At 37.9% G+C, this 18,987-nt stretch overlaps 1 protein-coding gene across 4 annotated transcripts in view; it reads left to right on the top strand.

Annotated features, from left to right (window-relative positions):
- The window catches only part of afap1 (actin filament associated protein 1), a 65,065-nt gene extending 48,028 nt beyond the window's left edge, over positions 1 to 17,037 (top strand). For 3 of the 4 annotated variants that reach the window (XM_057359177.1, XM_057359178.1, XM_057359176.1), the window contains exons 6-18: positions 849 to 1,028; positions 4,806 to 4,898; positions 5,555 to 5,630; positions 8,561 to 8,710; positions 10,510 to 10,721; positions 10,942 to 11,087; positions 11,246 to 11,363; positions 11,570 to 11,767; positions 13,283 to 13,403; positions 13,857 to 14,021; positions 14,619 to 14,809; positions 14,936 to 15,103; positions 15,212 to 17,037. In XM_057359177.1, coding sequence (XP_057215160.1) covers positions 849 to 1,028; positions 4,806 to 4,898; positions 5,555 to 5,630; positions 8,561 to 8,710; positions 10,510 to 10,721; positions 10,942 to 11,087; positions 11,246 to 11,363; positions 11,570 to 11,767; positions 13,283 to 13,403; positions 13,857 to 14,021; positions 14,619 to 14,809; positions 14,936 to 15,103; positions 15,212 to 15,238 — 1,845 coding nt within the window. In that variant the 3' untranslated portion in view covers positions 15,239 to 17,037. The remainder of the gene's footprint in view (positions 1 to 848; positions 1,029 to 4,805; positions 4,899 to 5,554; positions 5,631 to 8,560; positions 8,711 to 10,509; positions 10,722 to 10,941; positions 11,088 to 11,245; positions 11,364 to 11,569; positions 11,768 to 13,282; positions 13,404 to 13,856; positions 14,022 to 14,618; positions 14,810 to 14,935; positions 15,104 to 15,211) is intronic. The other variant, XM_057359180.1, reaches the window with a different exon arrangement.
- The last annotated feature ends 1,950 nt before the right edge of the window (positions 17,038 to 18,987 follow it).

The raw sequence follows: 18,987 nt of genomic DNA, 5'->3' as shown, positions 1-18,987 counted from the left end.
TATCTTCTTTTTTGTTCCACAGAACAGTCACAGTCATGAACAGAAGTGAATAAATGATGACAAATTTCTATTTTTAAGAGAACTATCCTAAAAAGACCTGAAGTGTATCATAAATTAGATCTTAAAACTTTTCTCTTATTAGGCTATTTCCCATAAAAAGTCCATATTCAATTCAATTCAATTCAATTTTATTTATATAGCGCTTTTCACAATGTGCATTGTTCCAAAGCAGCTTTACAGGAGCAAATAAGAAAAACACAGAAAGGTAAAACACAGCACAGTGCATGGTGTTTATAGACCAAGCAAGATCATTTTAATAAATTATATCTAATAAATAAATGAATAAATAAATAAATGCAGTCTCCCGGTGAGCAAGCCAACACTGCACTGCTGTGGCGAGGAGGTGTAAATATCATTGGTCGATGTAATCACATAGGTGTAAAAACACTATTATTTCGTAATAATCGCTAGTTACTTTTACCTTACTTCTTGCCTGACTCTCAAATGATTCGTTCTGCGATTCATCTGTCCTTGATTCCTGCAATCCCCTCCTTCCCGCTAGCCTAGTCTGCTGTGATTGGTCAGATTGTCTAGTCTGCTGTGATTGGTCAGATTGTGTAGTCTGCTGTGATTGGTCAGATGGTCTAGTCTGATGTGATTGGTCAGATGGTCTAGTCTGATGTGATTGATCGTCAAATTGATCGTCGCAAAACATTGCTCTGTTTGAACATCCAAACCAGACCATTTTCTCCAAACAATTACAGACGCGAGAGTGGGAAATGTTTGAAAACAGTTTTTTTTGCATTGTTAGTAGTGCAGACGTAACCTTGATTGTGTCTTTCTCTTAGTGCTATAAGTCCTCTAAAGACCAGACTCCACAAATGGAGCTCCTTTTATCTGGCTGCAGTATCACACACATTCCCAAAGATGGCAAGAAGAAGAAGCACGAATTGAAGATTGTCCATCAGGGCGCCGATGCGCTGGTGCTGGCCGTCCAGAGCAAAGAACAGGCCGAAGAGTGGCTTAAGGTAAACTAAGACAGGGTTACGCAATACTTCTGTATTAACCAGCAAGACATACTCAGTCAGTGTTCACAATAAAGACCGTGCAGGTTGGCCAACGTTTTTTAAATGGCTATACTGGTACACCACCTAAACCGCATAAACCTGCCTGAATCAGCATTTCAATTCAACTGCTGGTCTTTATAGCAGGAGCGGGAGAAGCTTTGTTTAAAAAAAGATTTTGAGACGCTTACTATCAGCTCACGAAGTTATATAAACAGTGGCAGAAATATATTTACATATTTCTAAATGTGATGTCCACCCACAGTTCCTGCACGTCTCTTGTGAACACGTGTTTCTTGGTCTAAGTTCAAAGGATTTGAAATTGGCTCAGGAGTTTGAACTCAATGATAACCTGTTACTCTGTTGCGTGTCTATTTATATCTCTTCCTCCACATTTAGTTTTCACAAACAGAGAAAAATTCATAGCATCCCTGTGTTCTCTTATGAGTCTTTGAGTTTATGCCAACTTAAACTTCAACAAAGACCATCTGCAGTCAACATCGACTGATGCTGTTTCCTCATTACTGTCCATCACGCTCCATTTATAAACAGAGGTGCACCCCTCTTGGATTTATAAAGACAGGCAACATCCCAAATAAGAATGCCATTTGCACATTTTCTGAATCCGTTACTTGTTTCCATGAGGTAATGAGCTTCTGTGTATTGATCCGTGAGCACTATGGCAAGTGCAGTTAGCTTCACAAAACCATTGAATGGGTGTGGACATCAGACTGTCCTGGAAAGCAACAACAACTGTAATTGCTGTTTAGGAAAGGGCAGAGCTCCGAGCTGTTTGGTTTTGTCTCGTGTCTACTAAAACATACAGGAGTAATTGATTTTGGCTTGGGATAAACAGAAACCTCCCTCCCCAAAAGTGCTTTGTTGAATTGTGTTTTATTCACACACACAACCACTCTTTCAATCAAGGGTGGGCAGGGACGGCCATATCCAAGCTATTTTCCGTATTAGTTTCGAAGGCTCACATTCCCTCTACAATCTGGATGATTAATAACCTAGTAAACGTTTTGTTGTTCCTGAAACATTTCAGAATTTGAAGAGCGTGATGTTGTGTTAGAATATTTTTAGTTGAAATGTTTAGGGAGTGTGTTTGGATATTGAGTTGGTGTTATAAGTCTTTCCCTTTTCTTTCTCTCTGTAATTCTCGCTCACTTTTGCTCTGTTGCTTAGGCTTCATTGTCACCTTTCCTGCACTGCAGTTTCATATGCAAGACAGACACTATTAATGATGGGAAAACGGCAAGAAGAAACCTTTTTCAAGAAACAGTAGAGACGTCCAGAGGTTTCTCTGATCGTTTGTGGTAGATGTTTTGTCCGGTGACTGTTTGCTGATCACTCTTAATAATGTTGGGTTATTTCAACCCAGCATTGGGTCAAAAATGGACAAACCTATCTGTTGGGTTATAAGTGAAAGTGATAGTTCTCCCAAAAATGAAAACTCTGTCATCATTTACTCAGCCTCTTGTCAATTCAAACATGTATGACTTTCTTTCTTCTGCAGAACACAAAAGAAGATATTTTGAAGACTGATGTTAACTCGCCCCCTTTCACTTGCACTGGTTTTGTTTCCATACAATAGAAGTGAATGGGAGCCAGTGCTGTTCGATTACCAACTTTCTTCAAAATATCTTCTTTTGTGTTCTGCAGAAGAAAGAAAGTCATTAAGGTTTGAAATCACGAGAGGGTGAGTAAATGATGACAGAATTTTCCTTTTCACCTGTCTGTTTTAACCCATTGTTGGGTCAAATATAGACATTCTCTGGGTTAATTTAACCCAACAGTTTAACCCAATGGTTTGTGCATTTTTGACCTAATGATATAACTGCTGTCTGATTCTCCTTTCACCAAGATCCACTTTGATTTCTGTTGCCTTTCCTCAAACATATTTTAAACATTCACAGTTTGTTCAACAAGTCATTTTGTTGGAACATGTACTTCTACATAAGTATGCTTCGCTTAAAGTATGTGTTAATGAGAATGCTTAGAAAAGCTCCTGACATCTCTCGCTAAAGATTTTTTGACTAAGCGTATCCCAGAAACCCACTTCATTGCAGTCAAAGCCAAAGAGTGAGGCCACAGCCTGCAATTTTCCTGTGAGCCCAATTATGTCAACCGGGTGCCAAACCCCAGCGTGCTGCGTCAAGTTTTGACGCTTAGAGGAACTCAAAGGGAATATTTGGATATATTTTGGTCTTTTTGGCATGGGGAAGATAGACATGGCGATGGTGTGTGTGGAGTTTGTATGTGTGTCTGTGACGGCCTAAAGTAGCCGTCTGGTCAACTCTACACCACTAGTTTTGGTTTTCTAGGACGTAACCTATGGGTCATCCGAGGTCACGCTCGTATGTGGCGGCGAGGAGTCTGTGCAGTCAGGAGATCTCTGGATATCTCATTCAGAGCGAGAGTCACTGCTCAGCACATAGACAGCCACGAGAGCAATGACGCTGTAACAGTTTACTGTCACATTTTCACCTGTAAATTTAGGTGTTATAACTCTGTCATTAGAGGGCACTCTAATGGAGTGTCTGATAGCATAAAAGATGGCAGATAATAAGCATTAGGAAGGAAGTAACCAGTTACCTTTGTGTACTGTACTGTTCTGTTTGTGGATGCCTTAATTTGAGGAACAATTTGTTCTTACTCATAAATGCAAGTAAGCATTTATCTTTGTACATATGTAGTGTTTGTTAAGGTTTAGCATTTGATGGACTTTGTATGTATATTTCAGCACACGCTTATTGTTTGTTTTTGTATGCAGAGGGTTTCTTGTGTGCAATGAACAACACGATTATAAGCAAGGCTGAAGCCTTAAGGACTTAGAGACTTTGTTCATCCAACAACCATCTATTATTCATCTCTAAGCCATGGTCAGCACAGCTAAGGAATTGTTTGCTAATATGGACACTTTGCCACTTCTATTGAGGAATATATTTCTACTTCACACGTTCTACTCGGAAAGGCCAAGACACCAGAGTTTGGATGATACTCACTGCGGTATCTAAGAACTGATGGATGTACTCTGGCATCTATGAACTGTTATTCTTGTGTGCTAAGTTTGATCATGTATAATGTTAAATATCACCATATGCATTTAATACATACGACGCATGAGTGTTGAAGCAATCTCTGTCTGGTCCCTTAATCTTTTATGCAGCACTAAAAAGCTAGGTGTTACAACGCCATGTAACAGCCTTCAGCTGCCTTTTGCAGTTCCAACTGCATGTGACGTGCAGAATCCTTTCGAGTGCATGTGCATGGCAGAACATGGAGGTGATGGAGTGTTTTGTGGCATCTGAATGGGTGCAAGAAAAAATTTGGATGCCCAGGTAGTCATGGACAACCTGGGCATAACAAGGTATTTTAAATGTGTGAATTCCAATCCCAGGGAAAGTTTTGGAAATGAGTTAAAAGGCCATAAGACTGTAAAGAAAATGTCTATAGGGAATGATTTTTTTCTGGACTTAAGACTTTAAAACCATAGAAAAGGTAAATCATGGGAAAAATGTAATGCTGTATAAACACTGTTATTTGTGATACTCCTGTGTGAGGTTTACGTAAAAAACAGTATTCGTAATTATTTTACATTTAATGTTCGAAAAATGTAACACCTAAGAAACACAATTTATGCTTTAGGCTTAATAAAATGCCGCTTCATATAAATGCAGAATATTTATGTCTAAATGATTTATTTTGCACTAATGCATGTTCTCTGGTTCCTTTAAGGTGATGAAGGAAGTCTGTGTTAATGGAAACGGAGCACTGGACTGTGACGGAGCCGGATCTGGTTCTACTGTTCACAAATCAGAGCTGGAAAAGGTTCGAATCCATAGCAAAAATAATTAATAATATGTGTGCGTGTAGTTACTATGCGTAAAGAATATATGCCGGTCTACCTACATGCAGGTTTGTGACTCTGTGTGCCAGCTTCACCACACCTTAGTTCCCTGCATGCCTTCCTCCTGTTTTTCTGTGACCACGGTGGCTTTGCTGCCAGGACGTGAAGAGCTATTAAAATGCACCAAATTCCATCTTGCCACGGATATGTGCTGCTGGCAAGGTTAAGAAGGTGTGGGAAGAAATGTGATCTTATCATATTTTTAACAACACATTCTTCAGCGTACGATATGCTATCACGTTAGTGTGGCTATGGTCCGCATAGTGTGTTTACACGCGCTTGTGACGTTTTTAAGACAGATCTCAACCCTCTTAAACTGGCACAGCATGCGTGAGCCTATTGTAATTATTCACACTTAATTCCAAACAGATGCTCTCTCTGAGTTTTGTTTGGGTAGACTGAGGAAGCCTATGGACTTATGTACTTGTATGCATTGTGTGTCTGGGCCTGCGTTCTTTTGTCATGAATTTAAAAATCGATGACATTGTTTCGATTTCAGGGTCTGTTTTCCTGATGTAATGAGTGGTTGCTGTAGTACGCCAAGCTTATACTGTACATAACTTTACTTATTTTGCAGAAACTGTCCTATGATAGACCCAGTTCAGATGGAGAGCCCTGCCACGAGAATGGAATTTCAGATGGAAAAGATCCAGGTGAGCCCGTTTTCTTGTTTATATTTTTTTCAGTTTTCTCTGTATCAATGAAAAGACTTGGGGGTGAATTCACTAGAATCTGCATCTGATTTACTAACCACTAAATGCACTTTAGTAGTTCTAAAATGTTCACAACCGAGATCAAGAACCACTTTTAATTAAGGATGAAATGTTTGGCAGTGTTTGTGCTATATCTTTCAGTTACCAGCCAAAATGTCAGTTTTTATTGAACTTTTAAGTATCTACATTTGTACGTAAGAACCGTGTTGAAAAACACTCATCAGGAAATTTAATCCCATTATGTTGATGTTTATTTGATCTGAAAGATTGCATCGTTCGAACAATGCCAAACACTAGACAAGAAGAATCTTCTTCAATAATCTAATAGGATTATTTATCCAGTATTTACACTGTGCTGTCTCGCTCTGGGATTGAATTTTTCAGGACATCTGTTTCAGGTCTGTGGAATTCCTTTTTGCCCTATTATTTTTCTTTCTTACGGTTTGAGACACAGCACGGTCTTGCCCAAGACATGTTGCCTAATTTGACCTGATTCCAAACCTGTTGTTTCTGCATGTTTTAATGAGTAGTAGCTCTGCTTCAACACCACAAATCACAATAACTGGTGCGCTTTTTTTAAGAGGGAGTTAACCTAAAAATAAAGACTTGTGTTTGTCATGATATATAATATAAGTGTCAGAAAATGAATTTCTAAGTGTTTTGTCTTGTTTTCCTGTACAAATATCTAAAAATATCTTAAATCGAGAAACACTTATTGGAGAAGCAAAATGACAAGGTATTAAGTCTATTTAAAAATTATTTAACTTTATGCTTAAAACAAGAAAAATATTTGCCAGTAGGTAGGATTGAATTTTATTAAGTTTATTGAATTAAGTTGAAGTATTTTGTTTCTTTATATCTTATGTCATTTTACTTAAATAAATGTGCTTTGATTTAGGAATATTCGGATATTTATACTGGAAACAAGATAAAAATACTATGGAAGAAGTCATTTTTTTCAGTGAAGGTACAGAATCATCACACTGGTTCAGTGCTACAGGATTTCTGTGATGTACTGCGTTCTTTAATGGTCCAACTGGAAAAAAGCTGAAGTGTGATTAGTTGCTTTATGTGTCAGTCAGCAGTGTTGGGTGTTACTAGTTACTAAGTAATTAGTTACTGTAATTTAATTACTTTTCCCTTGAAAAAGTAAAGTAAGGGATTACTCTTATTTTTTGTAATTAATTACAGTTACTTCTGATGTAATTAAAGTAAATACTTTGTGTAATATGTGTGTGTGCAGAAGAGGAATGTACATCAAAATTCAAAGTCTAACTTAAAAATCCGTGCTTTAATGTATATTTCTCACATTTGTAATTAATAATACTACTTTATGTAGTTTTATATTCTTTATTTGAATGAATTAAAAGAGCCGTTTCATGTCTATCCTTGAATCACTTAACTCATCAAGGTTGATATAGGATATAGAAAGTAATTAGTAATAAGTAATTAAATACCTTTTGAAGAGAGTAACTTGTACAGTAATCGAATTACATTATAGAATGTGTAATTAGTAACTAGTAATTAATTACTTTTTCAGAGTAACTTACCCAACACTGTCAGTCAGACACATTTTAGGTGGTCCTTGGTGAATAAAAACTGATAGGGAGTATACTTTCATCCGACATCATACTTTCATGTTTAACCAATTGGCGTGTGACATCAAAGTACCCCAAGAATGATTCAGAAGCATAAGAAGCAGTCGACTCTTGACTCTCTGTGGTGTCACACACCGATTGGTATGAGTGACACTGCATGATGTCGAACAAGCCTTATAGGTCTGGCCATGCATGACTAACTCGCATATGAATCCAGATTTGGCCACCTGTGGCTGAACAGTGTAATTACAGCCATACCCCCCAACATGTTTTAATGGCAATAAAAACACAAACCATCCCCATTGAATCTGTAACAAGTACCTGAGATGTTGTTACATCACACCAGCACCCAACTGCTGTACCTCTTTGAAGAAAGAAAAGAGAAAACCCAAAGAAACCATGCAGATTTATCAAATTAGTTACATTCTTTCCAGCTCTCGTAAGTGCGGAGACTGTGTGAAATCAAATTGCCTGATCAGAGAATTTTCCCTCATGATAAAATGAACTGTGTACATATGGACCCTTTAAAAGGGCCAATGGTTTTAGCATCTGTGGCTCTGGCTTTCATGCCTGAGGCGGCTGTGCAGAGACAGAGAAACTGTAGAGGCCTCTGACTTCACATGGGCTTAACTTTAATTAAAGGATTCACAAACTAAAATGTAATCTTCTGCAATGGAGCTCTCTTCAAACCCTCTGAAGGGCAAAAGTTTCACTGTCTGTTATGTATACTTCATCTTTGCATCCCTTTGTAGTACAGACTTCTTAGAGAAAGAAGAAGTAATTTGTTGTTTTACACATTTTATCACAGGCCAGAAACTTCTGGTTTGCTCACCATGGTCTCCACTGGTTTGGAATTGGATTTCTAGACGTTTTTTTTACAATGTTTCCTCTCTAAAGCTAAAGGGGATTTTTTTTCTTACAAAACCATTAAGCACCACAGACCACACTCCTCACTCGATCAGAAAAGATCATCAAAACATTGTGGCGAGAAGTGAACTGGATTTCTCACACTAAAGACATCGTTGGATGTCTTTCTCTCTGGTCCATTAGAACTGGGGACATCACCGACATTATTTTCTTCTCGTTAAATTCCATTAGATGTGTGGATTTATCATTTTCCATCATCCACAAAATGTTTTCCAATCCCATCCCGTTAAAGTTGCATTACCAACACGTCCCTTGACATCTAGCATCACTTTATAATATATCACATTATGAAATCCCATAAATATATTTCATACTCTTGACGCTAATTTGCCTTTTTTTTTGCAGCCAAAGGGAAGAAGAACTCTAAATCAGAGCAGAAAGGCACCGTGGGGCGGGTGACTGGAAAGAAAATCACAAAAATCATAAGTCTGGGCAAGAAGAAGCCTTCCACTGATGAACAGACATCATCTGCAGAAGAGGATGTCCCAACATGTGGTGAGCAGTTGCAAACACAGTTTTTGATGTGTTTAGTGATAACTTTGGCTTCACAAATGGTTACAAGCAGTGTGAGCACATATTTACTAAGAAGTGTGGGTCTTAAATTGTCCTGCATAAACCAAGGTGTTAATACATTTGAATGTAATTTTTAGTTTTAATTTGTATGTTCAGTTTTATTTTGTTTTGCCACTCTAAAAGTGCTACACAATGGCCATAAAAAAACCTTTTTGTTTCACTAACTTTCTTTGAATTGAAGTTTTTTTTGTGAGTTTTTAGTTTTTATTGAAGGTATTTTTTATTCTATCAAAGGCTCGATTCACATTTCGCATCTAAAATCGCTTGCAAAACGCGAGATGCGCTGCTTTCTCCTTTTTTACAAAGCGCTCCGGCAGTTGCGCACGCAGAGCGTCTGCCGTTGCTAAGCAACCATGGGCCACGATAGCTATTGAGACGAGGAGGTATAAACAAAGGATATTTGGATTATATGCACTGAAAATACCTTGCAATAACTCTGCTAATTGATTTAGTTATGCTGTGATCATCTGTGTCTTCATTTTCATTGAGCTTGTCTATATTGACTGCTTGGTTGTTGTCACATGACCTGCGGTGCTCTTGCGCCTTTCTGAAAAGTTGAGATTTTTTCATCTCGATGCGACGCCGACACGCCTGAAAAAAAGAGCGCGTCGCACCGCATGCGCATCGCGACCGCGTCGCCCCCTATTTCCGCGCGGCTGCATTTAAAATAACGAATATGCGTGCGGAAAAGACGCGAAATGTGAATCCGGCCTAACTGTTGTTTTTAAAGCACACACCAGCTGAAATTGCTTTAAAATTAGAATAAAATTCAATTAAGTTTGGTTCAATTCAATTTAGAGGACGTTTACACAAGAAACTTTTTATGCGTTTTGGCTGTTCATTTACACGAAAACGGCGTTTTGGGGGACTGAAAACACAAACTTTTGAAAATGGGTCTCAAATTGCCAGTTTTTGAAAACGACGACATTATCATTTCCTTGTAAACTCCTTGTAAAGGTGCCATTTTCCAAAAATGATGCCTTCAGTCTGTAGGCATGTGCGAGTATTCCCCAAACAATAATGGCGGCCTCCATGCTGCACATTTGTGCCACGTGACATACTCATTATCATTTCTCCAGCAAAAAGCAGATTTACTGCACCCCTACAACCAGCTGAGATATAGTATTTATATATCTATAAACACACATACACGCCAACAAAGTGTATTTAAAACGCTTTTAGATTAAAACAGGTTTTGCGTAGTGTTTCTTTACAGGCCTGGCATGCATAATACAGGGTTTTTATTCGTTTTCTCGGATCCATGTAAATGCAGATCATTTTTATAATGCTGTCATGTGTACGTGAAACTTTTCAAAAACGCAAAGGAAAACTTTTTCCGTTTTTTATTGCGTAAACATACTCTCATACTGTCTCTTTAGCATGGTATGCAATGTGAGCATATTTACATGTAAAGTTATGCTACAAAAACATATTCTCAATGTTCATTGTAGCTCTCAAGACAAAGATTTGACAAAATAGGCGTTCAAATAAGGCAAAACAATAAAAAATGTTGGGTTAGTTTTAGGAAAATACATCTATTTATGTTGTTTTTGAAATCGTTTATTGAGGAGAAAGTCTGAGTGGACACTTGGGGAAAATGGGGGGACATGAAGTGCAATCTACTGTTCAAGAGTCTTCTGAAACACTTTTTCATTTAGGTCTGATTGTGTGTGGCTCTGTCTGTGAAGGCTATATAAATCTCTGAAACTCTTTATTTCCAGGCTATCTGAACGTGCTATCCAACAACCGCTGGAGAGAGCGTTGGTGCCAGCTGAAAGACAACCAGTTGTTTCTGCACAAGGACCGGGCAGATCTGAAGACACACATGGCCTCTCTGCCCCTGCGGGGGTGTGAGGTCATTCCAGGGCTGGACTCCAAACATCCCTTTGCCTTCCGTCTGCTGCGCAACGGACAGGAGGTAGCCGTTCTGGAGGTACGAGCCAACTATCCCAGTTTTTGCCAATTAATGCGTTTGAGACGGGACCTCTGGGAAGGGATTAGATGGATGGTTTGGTTGGCTGGCTCACGTGATGATGTCATTGCCGTATCATGTTTAGAGTAGATTTGCAGAGTTTGCATAGATTAGTTTCACTTGTCTCATATTCCGATGACGCTCCTTCATTGCGTCTTTCCTCGCTCGTTTTTCCCATCAGGCGTCCTCCTCGGAGAGTATGGGGAGGTGGTTGGGGGTGTTGCTGGCAGAAACGGGCTCCACGACAGATCCTGCTGCACTGCACTATGATTACATTGACGTGGAAACCACTGCTAATGTCATTCAGCTGGCCAAGCAGTCGTTTTGGTGAGTGCTGCTGCAGATATCTTCATAAACCATAAAAAAATCATTTAGCAACTTTTCTATATTGAAATTTTACAGTAGTTTTGAGCATTGTTTTAAGCTTTTGTGTCGCATTTGTGTATTTACTAATAAATAATGGTATATATGTGTTGTATCCTCAGTTTCACCAGCAAGCGTGCAGTTTCTCCAAACCCATACCTGGATAACCCGGTCAATGGTTATGCCTATCCATCAGGTGTTGCTCTGCATTATGATGATGTACCCTGCATCAATGGAACGGTACATAAGATTCACATATCAAATCAATACCGTTATTAAAAGTGCTTCCAAAACCATACAAAAATATTTTGCTTATAGAACTCATATACGTGTTGAAACCATTAACAATTTCTCAACTCTGGTCCTGTCTAGCTTTCTACCTCCCCTCTCTTCCGATCTCCTCTCATAATTGCTCTTCTCTTGCTTGCACGCTTGCGATACGGAAGGCACCAGGTGTTGAGTACTCTTCCCCAACTTCAAGGGACCACCTTTGGAGTGAGGAGGCTCATTATGAGAATACAGAACTTTACGAAAACATGCCCTCCCCCAAATCTAAGCGCCTCTCATCTTCGGGCCATTACAAGACACCAACTTCCACTAAATCTCTCTCTTCTTCCTTATCTTCTAATACTAACACTAATCAGGTGACTAACCTGGACTGTTTGTCTAATGCTGTTGGGTGAATACAGTTAAAATGGGAAACTGTCTTATGAATATAATTGTCATTATAGTTGTCCTAGTTAACAAAACTGTATTATAAGAATGTTTCGCTAACATTCCCGTTATATTACAAAAACATTATTCTGAGTGTTTTTAAACGTTCCACCAACAATGTACGAATAATGTTTAATACCAACGTTTTTAGAACTTTTAGCAATGATTCATTTAATATAGCAACATTTTTAGCAACATTATATGTTAGCCAAAGCTTTAAGAGCGTTTCCTGTTTGCGGGGGTTAAAATACGAGCCCTAATTGCTCAGCAAACCACAAACTAAGTTTATACAGCTTTTAAAAAATGTGCATAGATTTTAAATAGATGTAAAATCATTAAATACAAAAACATAGGGCTGGGTTTTGCGACCAAATTGCCGATTTGATTCGATTCTTATTTATATGGTTTCAATTCGATTTCGATTAGTTTCGATTCAATATCGATTAGTTATCAGTACTTAGATTAAAATGCTAGTTTTGCAGACATGGAATCCATATTTAAATATATATGCTGGTCACTGAAACCCTCCTACTAAGCTACATTAATGAAATACACATTCACACTAACAGTAGAGCACAATTTAGGCATTTCCCGAATCAATATTATTTCGTTAAATTGAAGACCTATTAAAATCAAATCGATTTATATATATTTTTTACCCAGCCCTACAAAAACATAAGTGTTACACTTTAACTGTATTCATCGTCTAACAGACTTCACTACTTTATGTCTCTATATTTCATATTATTACTGTTTTTATCGATTGTACAACCCACTCTATATGGCTAATGTGTCATTATTAAAGCTAAACTACTAAGCTTGTAGTTTCTGTAAAACTGTGGTAAATTGCAAACGTAACTATTAATGCTTGTGCTGATGCACATGTTAAACGTTTGGCAGCATGGGACATATGTCCTTTTTTCTGACTTACACTACAAAGCTACTTCTGGCTCTAATTTTACAAGTATTGCAATGTTAAATGTATGAGTTACGGACCACCCAGCTGCAATAATGACTGCGTTTGATCTACAGTATACGTATATTAACCATGTATGTGAGTTTGGGGGGGGGGTTAGGGTGGCATGACCTTGTATGGGGTAATAAAGCCTTAATTTACTGTGGATTCAATTTTATGGCCCAGACATTCAGTCACAAAAAGGGCCACTGCCAGCTAAAGCATAACTACAACAAATGTCCCTGCTAGTCAAGCCACATGTGGTGAGTGTGGTTTGCTGAAGTAACCTTTGATATGTCTGTGAAAGTAATTGCATGAAGTGTTAACCTTCACAAATCACAATACTCTTAGTGTTAACAGGTGCTAACAGTGAAAGTCTTCAAATATTTGTTAGTGGTCCTTATCAGGGGTTCATATAATTTTCGTGTGTGCAATAAATCTCAACTATCTGCTACTTTTGCACTCACAGCTGTTTCTTTCTGCTAATCAGCTGAAAGGAAAGAAATCCCTGGTCACCAATGGGATCGCTGCGAAGCAGAAACTGGACAAGAACCAGCCCAAAAAGGCCAATGGAACCAGCAGCACTCTTCCAGTAAAACGCAACAATTCTAGTAAGAGATCTTGAAACCGTATCTAACAGATAATCTCAAAATGAGCTCTTCCTTTTTTACAAGTGGACGTTCAGCTGAAACTAAACTAAGCAGACATTAAGTCTGCATTCGTTATCCTGGCTATTACACCACTAATTTGTTTCAAGGAAAAAAAGCCACACAGATTTGCGGAGAATGCCGGTATGTGGAAATTGCAGTGCTGTTTGACAGCAGTGGCTCTGTTGACATGCTCCTTTGTAAACTCGCTCACCCCAAATTCCATTTGATTCCCGGCCTGTCCACGCACAGACTTTCTAACCATTCAATGGCCTATTTACACGTACTACCAAATATTAAGATGTGGTACATATTCTGCATGTCTTTTAATCTCATTTGTGATCTCAAAGGCCTTTAATGTGACTAAAAGGTTAGAAATTGTTAGATTTAGTAATGGTTTACTTGTAACCTTCACAGGTGTGGATCAGTATAAGTATGGGAAAAACAGAGTGGAGGCTGATGCCAAGAAGCTTCAATCGAAAGAGGAGGAGTTGATGAAGAAGAAGCAGGAAATTCGAAACCGCCTGACCCAGTTGAAGAAAGACAAAAAAGATCTCCGCACTGCTATAGAGAACAATACAGGTGAGGATATGAGCAATACTATTGCATTAACCTTTAAAAGGTGCTGTTAGTGATAGTTATGTATATTATATTGCATTTCTGTCAATGGATCCACCTAAATATGTCTTCAGAGGTGTATAAAGACCTTACATAATGAAGCGTTTTGTTTTTATTACCTTAGAATGAGCTATTTCTATCTGCATACACCGCGGGTCCCCTTGCATTGAATTCGCCATGTCGTTTCTATAGTAGCCCTAAACAGACAAACTGCTCTACAGAGCGTGTTACGTAAATACATTAACTCTTACTGCAAAGAAGCGAAAAATTGATGACATCTTTGTCCTGTTTCAGCCACCGTAGTGCTTCAAAAGGGAGGGGTGAGCGGTGGAGTTTGCAGTTGGTTGCAATTCGCAACCTCACCACTAGATGCCACTAAAATCTTGACATTGCTCCTTTAAATCTGTTTTCTACAGAAATTAGATGCACATGTGAAAAACACAAGTCATGTGTTCTTTGTTATGTTTCGATTGGCTTTGATCTGTCTGGCATCCTCTCTAAATAACATCAAAAAGTGTTTTAGATGACCACTGTGAATTTATATGTAAGTTTTTCATCTAGCTAAGCGTTCTCAAGCCTCTCTGACGGAGAGACTTAAGAAGGTGGAGGAAGAATGCAAACTGAAAGAGGACGAGCGAGTGAATCTGGAGCTGGAGCTGACGGAGGTAAAGGAAAGTCTGAAGAAAGCCCTGAATGGAGGCGTCACTTTGGGCTTGACCATTGAACCCAAAACCAGCAGCTCCAGCCCACAGGTCTGTAAAAACAGCAGCTATTTACAGAGAAATGATGCAATACTAACTGTACAGTAGGTTTAGATCACCTTCAGTTTTTGGAGATGAAAGACATAGAAAGTCAAACTGTGTCTCGTCTGTTTGTAGTCTCCGGTGTTATTGAGGAGGACGGTGGACAACTCGCCCATGTCCAGCTGTGAAACCAGTGACACTGAGACCTGCTCTCTGCCCATCAACAGCGCCTCTCTGCTGCGCAGACACACGCAACAAACGAAACCCTCACCTGTGCGAGGACATGTGCTCAGGAAAGCCAAGGTCAGTAACATTTTTACCATCACAGCACGTACCTGATAAACTGAGGTTTATTTTTATGCAGTATATTTAAGGGCATGATGTCATTCCCATGTTTTCTTTTCTTTGCAGGAATGGGAGATGAAATCTGGCACATAAGTTCCTTACCATGTTTTTACTTTCATCGTATCTATTTATTTAATTTTTGTCCATATCGGAGGGATGTTGAAATCGAATTGACTGAACCATAGACACAAGCTGTCAGAATAGAAATTAAGTTCTGACAGAATTTGACCGAGTCCAGTACCCAAATTACCTGCTTGCTGTTTTAATTCATGCAAATAGATAAAAGAGACAAAATCATTTTATTATTATTTTGTAACTCATACACTTCATGTCTCAGATTATGGTCTGGAATCACTACGTCTAGAAAAGTCTGTTCTTCAACGAGAAGCCGTCAATGGAAGACAAATCTCCAAGTATTTATTTGTAAATGTTTAAGTAAATATAAGCCTCTCTGTGTTTGTTTGTGTTGACATTTAGTAATGTTTTTCTTTAATTCAGCTTCGTGCTAGTTAAAGAGAGCAGCTTCTATTGGGAATGAGATAAATATAATCAAATGTACATCACAAAAAAATGTACATTTCAGTTTCTTTAAAGAAAAAGTGTAATCCGTATGAAAGTTTTGTACGAGACGTTTTACTTTGAAAACGAAGATCTGTCCAGACGTTTGGCTGGAGCAGTTCCTATAGCAACAGCAGTCCATAGGGAACAGGGCAGTTTAGGCAGGGTGTGGCCCTCTGTTGGCTGGCTGCTCTGGAAACTGGGCCTGAAAATACTGCTACACTTTCCCTTAATGCTCCCCCCCCCATCATACACGCTGCAATGGAAACAACCGTGTGTGTGTGTGTGAATATATACAGTATCTCACAGAAGTGAGTACACCCCTCACAGTTTAGTACATATTTTATTATATCCTTTCATGTGACAACACTGAAGAAATGAAACTTTGCTACAGGGGACAGCAAATTTACACTGTTATACAAGCTGTACACTCACTCCTTTACATTGAAGCAAAGTGTCATTTCTTCAGTGTTGTCACATGAAAAGATTAATAAAATATTTACAAAAATGTGAGGGGTGTACTCACTTCTGTGAGAGACAGTACATCCTCACGTCAAGAACACTGCAATACATCAATACACTAACAATTATACTGTAGTCATACTGTTTGGTAAAACAGAAACATCTGTATGTGATATTGCATTATAATTTTCAGACTGAATTCATATGCAGGTGTTGTAAGCCCTTGTTACCGAATATTTGGTCGAAAGAAAGAATGTCTGTAAAAGTCAAAAACCCATTCCATACCTCTGTTACAGTACTTCTAATTTAAATACTAAAATGGTGCTTTTAGTGCTTTAACTGTTAACTCCTAATTCAGACAGATTATGGAGTTTTGGTGCTTAGTATAGACATGGATGTGACTATACTTTCATATGCATGTGCAAGAAACATTTATAACGTGTTTATCATGTATGGATGCTACACATCTTTAAACTATGCTATATGAAGGCTTATGCCATTCTTCAGACATTTAACAGATTCTGAACCAATAACTTTTAGGAGCTAATATTTGTCCAGTCATTTTGTACAAGTCAGCACCGGATAATGAATTTTTATTTTTACTTACATTTCTTATTTGAAACAGTTAAATCCTTTAGGTCCAAGCAGTTGTCTGTCATTGCAGAAATAAGGGTCAAATGTTGTGGAATGTAAATATTGTTGTTTGGCTTTGTAGGTGGGAAAATGATGGAAGCATGGACTTTCAAAGACACTATTGTTTGTTTTGCACCTTATGGTTAATATCCAGTTTTATTTTTCTCTTGACTGTTGTCAGCTTGGCAACTAAAGGACTGTACATAGAAATAATTAAACTGCTTTTAAAGTGATTTCTGCCTCTGACTGTCTATGCTTCAGTGTCTGTAATCCGATGTGAATGCTGCTTTATTGGCACCATTTACATTGCGTTTGTAAAACTACAATGATAAAAGGAGAAATGATGCTTCTCATGGTAAATCTTAGTCCTGATGTTCAGTTCAATTCTCTATTGCATTACATTACATAGAATTATATATGATTTTTGCCGATATTTTGTTCTAGCCAAAGCTGTTATGAAAAGATAAAAAACATTATCTTTGATTTAGATAACATACAAAACGTAATGTTATCAACAACTTCCACTCTTAAGGGATATAGTTCACCCAAAAATATAATCTGTCATTATTTATTCACTTTAAAGGGATACTTCAGCCAAAAAGGAAAATTCTATCATCATTTACTCACCTTCGAGTTGTTCCAAATCTGTATAAATGTCTTTGTTCTGATGAACACAGAGAAAGATATTTGGAAGAATGCTTATAACAAGAAAGATTTTGCCCCCCATTGACTCCCATAGTAGGAAAAAATACAATGGTAGTCAAAAGTGCCCCAGAAAGACAACAAATAACAAGTTTTTCAAAATTTATGATAAAAAATTTTTACTTATTGAGATTTTCCTTTCCTTTTATTTTCCTTTTTTATTTATTTATTTTCTTGTCCTTTGATTCTTGTCCTATATTTTATTGTTATGCAGTGCTGTTCAATTTTATGGAATATTAATAAAAAATTCCTTGGAGCGAGTGAGGGAGAGGACGCATTAAAGTCAATATGTGGCTGTCTGTACAGTGCTGCTAAATGCATAAGCGTATGGGCGTTTTAAACGTGATTCATCTCCATGTAATGTAGATCAAGCATATGAAAATAAACCATATGAACCATTAATGCAGAATAATAATTAAAAAAAACTAATGCCATTCCTATGGGTGAGAGCTGATGGGTACCCTTCTCATCAAAGTCGGAACTCATGTTTGCAGAATGGAGCGCAAAATAATCTCTGAGGAATGCGAACGTTTTCTGAGGGAAAGAAAAATATTCTTGCGAAGGAAACGCAAAATTAAAGGTATGCAATGTTCTTAATGAGAGCAAACGATTTAAAATATTTTCGCTCCCTTTCCTATTTTTTTCATCACCGGTATGTCCCTTAGTGGCTCAGCACCGCGCTGCATCTGTTTTGACAATGTGAGAAAACATCCTACATAAAGAAAGACTTAAAATCAAAATGAAAGTTACTGTTGAGTTTTAAGATAAACGCTTTCAATGTGAGAGGATCCGCACGCTGCAAGTGTCACTCAGCGCGACATCTCTGTCTGTACATGTCTTCATTGAACACTGTGTGGCGCGCTTGAACATGCATGGATCTTTCAGATAATAATGCCATTTTAATTCATCTTATGAAATTTGGACAAATAACGGTCAATAGTGTTTTGTTTAAGTTTGATAATTTGACATTGATGACAGAATTTTCATTTTTTGGTTAAGTATCCCTTTAAAGTCACATAAAACAGATATGCAACTCTTCAGTGGAACACAAAAGAAGATATTTTGGCGTTGTCTATGGTTTTGTGTCTTTACAATGGACATCAAGGGCCAATGTTGTTTGGTTAAAAACACTCTTCAACAAACTAAGTTGAAGAATCCCTGAGAAGTGAACCATCCCTTTAAGTAATATCGGCCCTTTCAAATTAGTTATTGAAATAGAAAAATGGCGACCTCCTGCGGAAAAGAGCTGTGGGATTTTACTGTCAGTTACTGACAGTTTTGGGTTTAGGTTGATGTAGTCTTATGATTTTCCGATTTCAATTTCGTAATTTATTAAATTATCAAAACGTCTGTGAATAGACGCATTATGCCATAGTTCTTCTGCGGACTTTTTATTTGATAATATATTAAATATATATTAACATTTCACCCGTTATTAAAGTTTATCAGGGTAAAAATAAATATATAAATTCTATATGATGTCATAT

The sequence above is a fragment of the Triplophysa rosa genome, linkage group LG18 (genome assembly GCF_024868665.1).
Source record: "Triplophysa rosa linkage group LG18, Trosa_1v2, whole genome shotgun sequence".
Lineage (NCBI taxonomy): Eukaryota > Metazoa > Chordata > Actinopteri > Cypriniformes > Nemacheilidae > Triplophysa > Triplophysa rosa.
The sequence above is the reverse complement of the archived record's forward strand: the minus strand, read 5'-3'. Positions and strand labels throughout refer to the sequence as shown.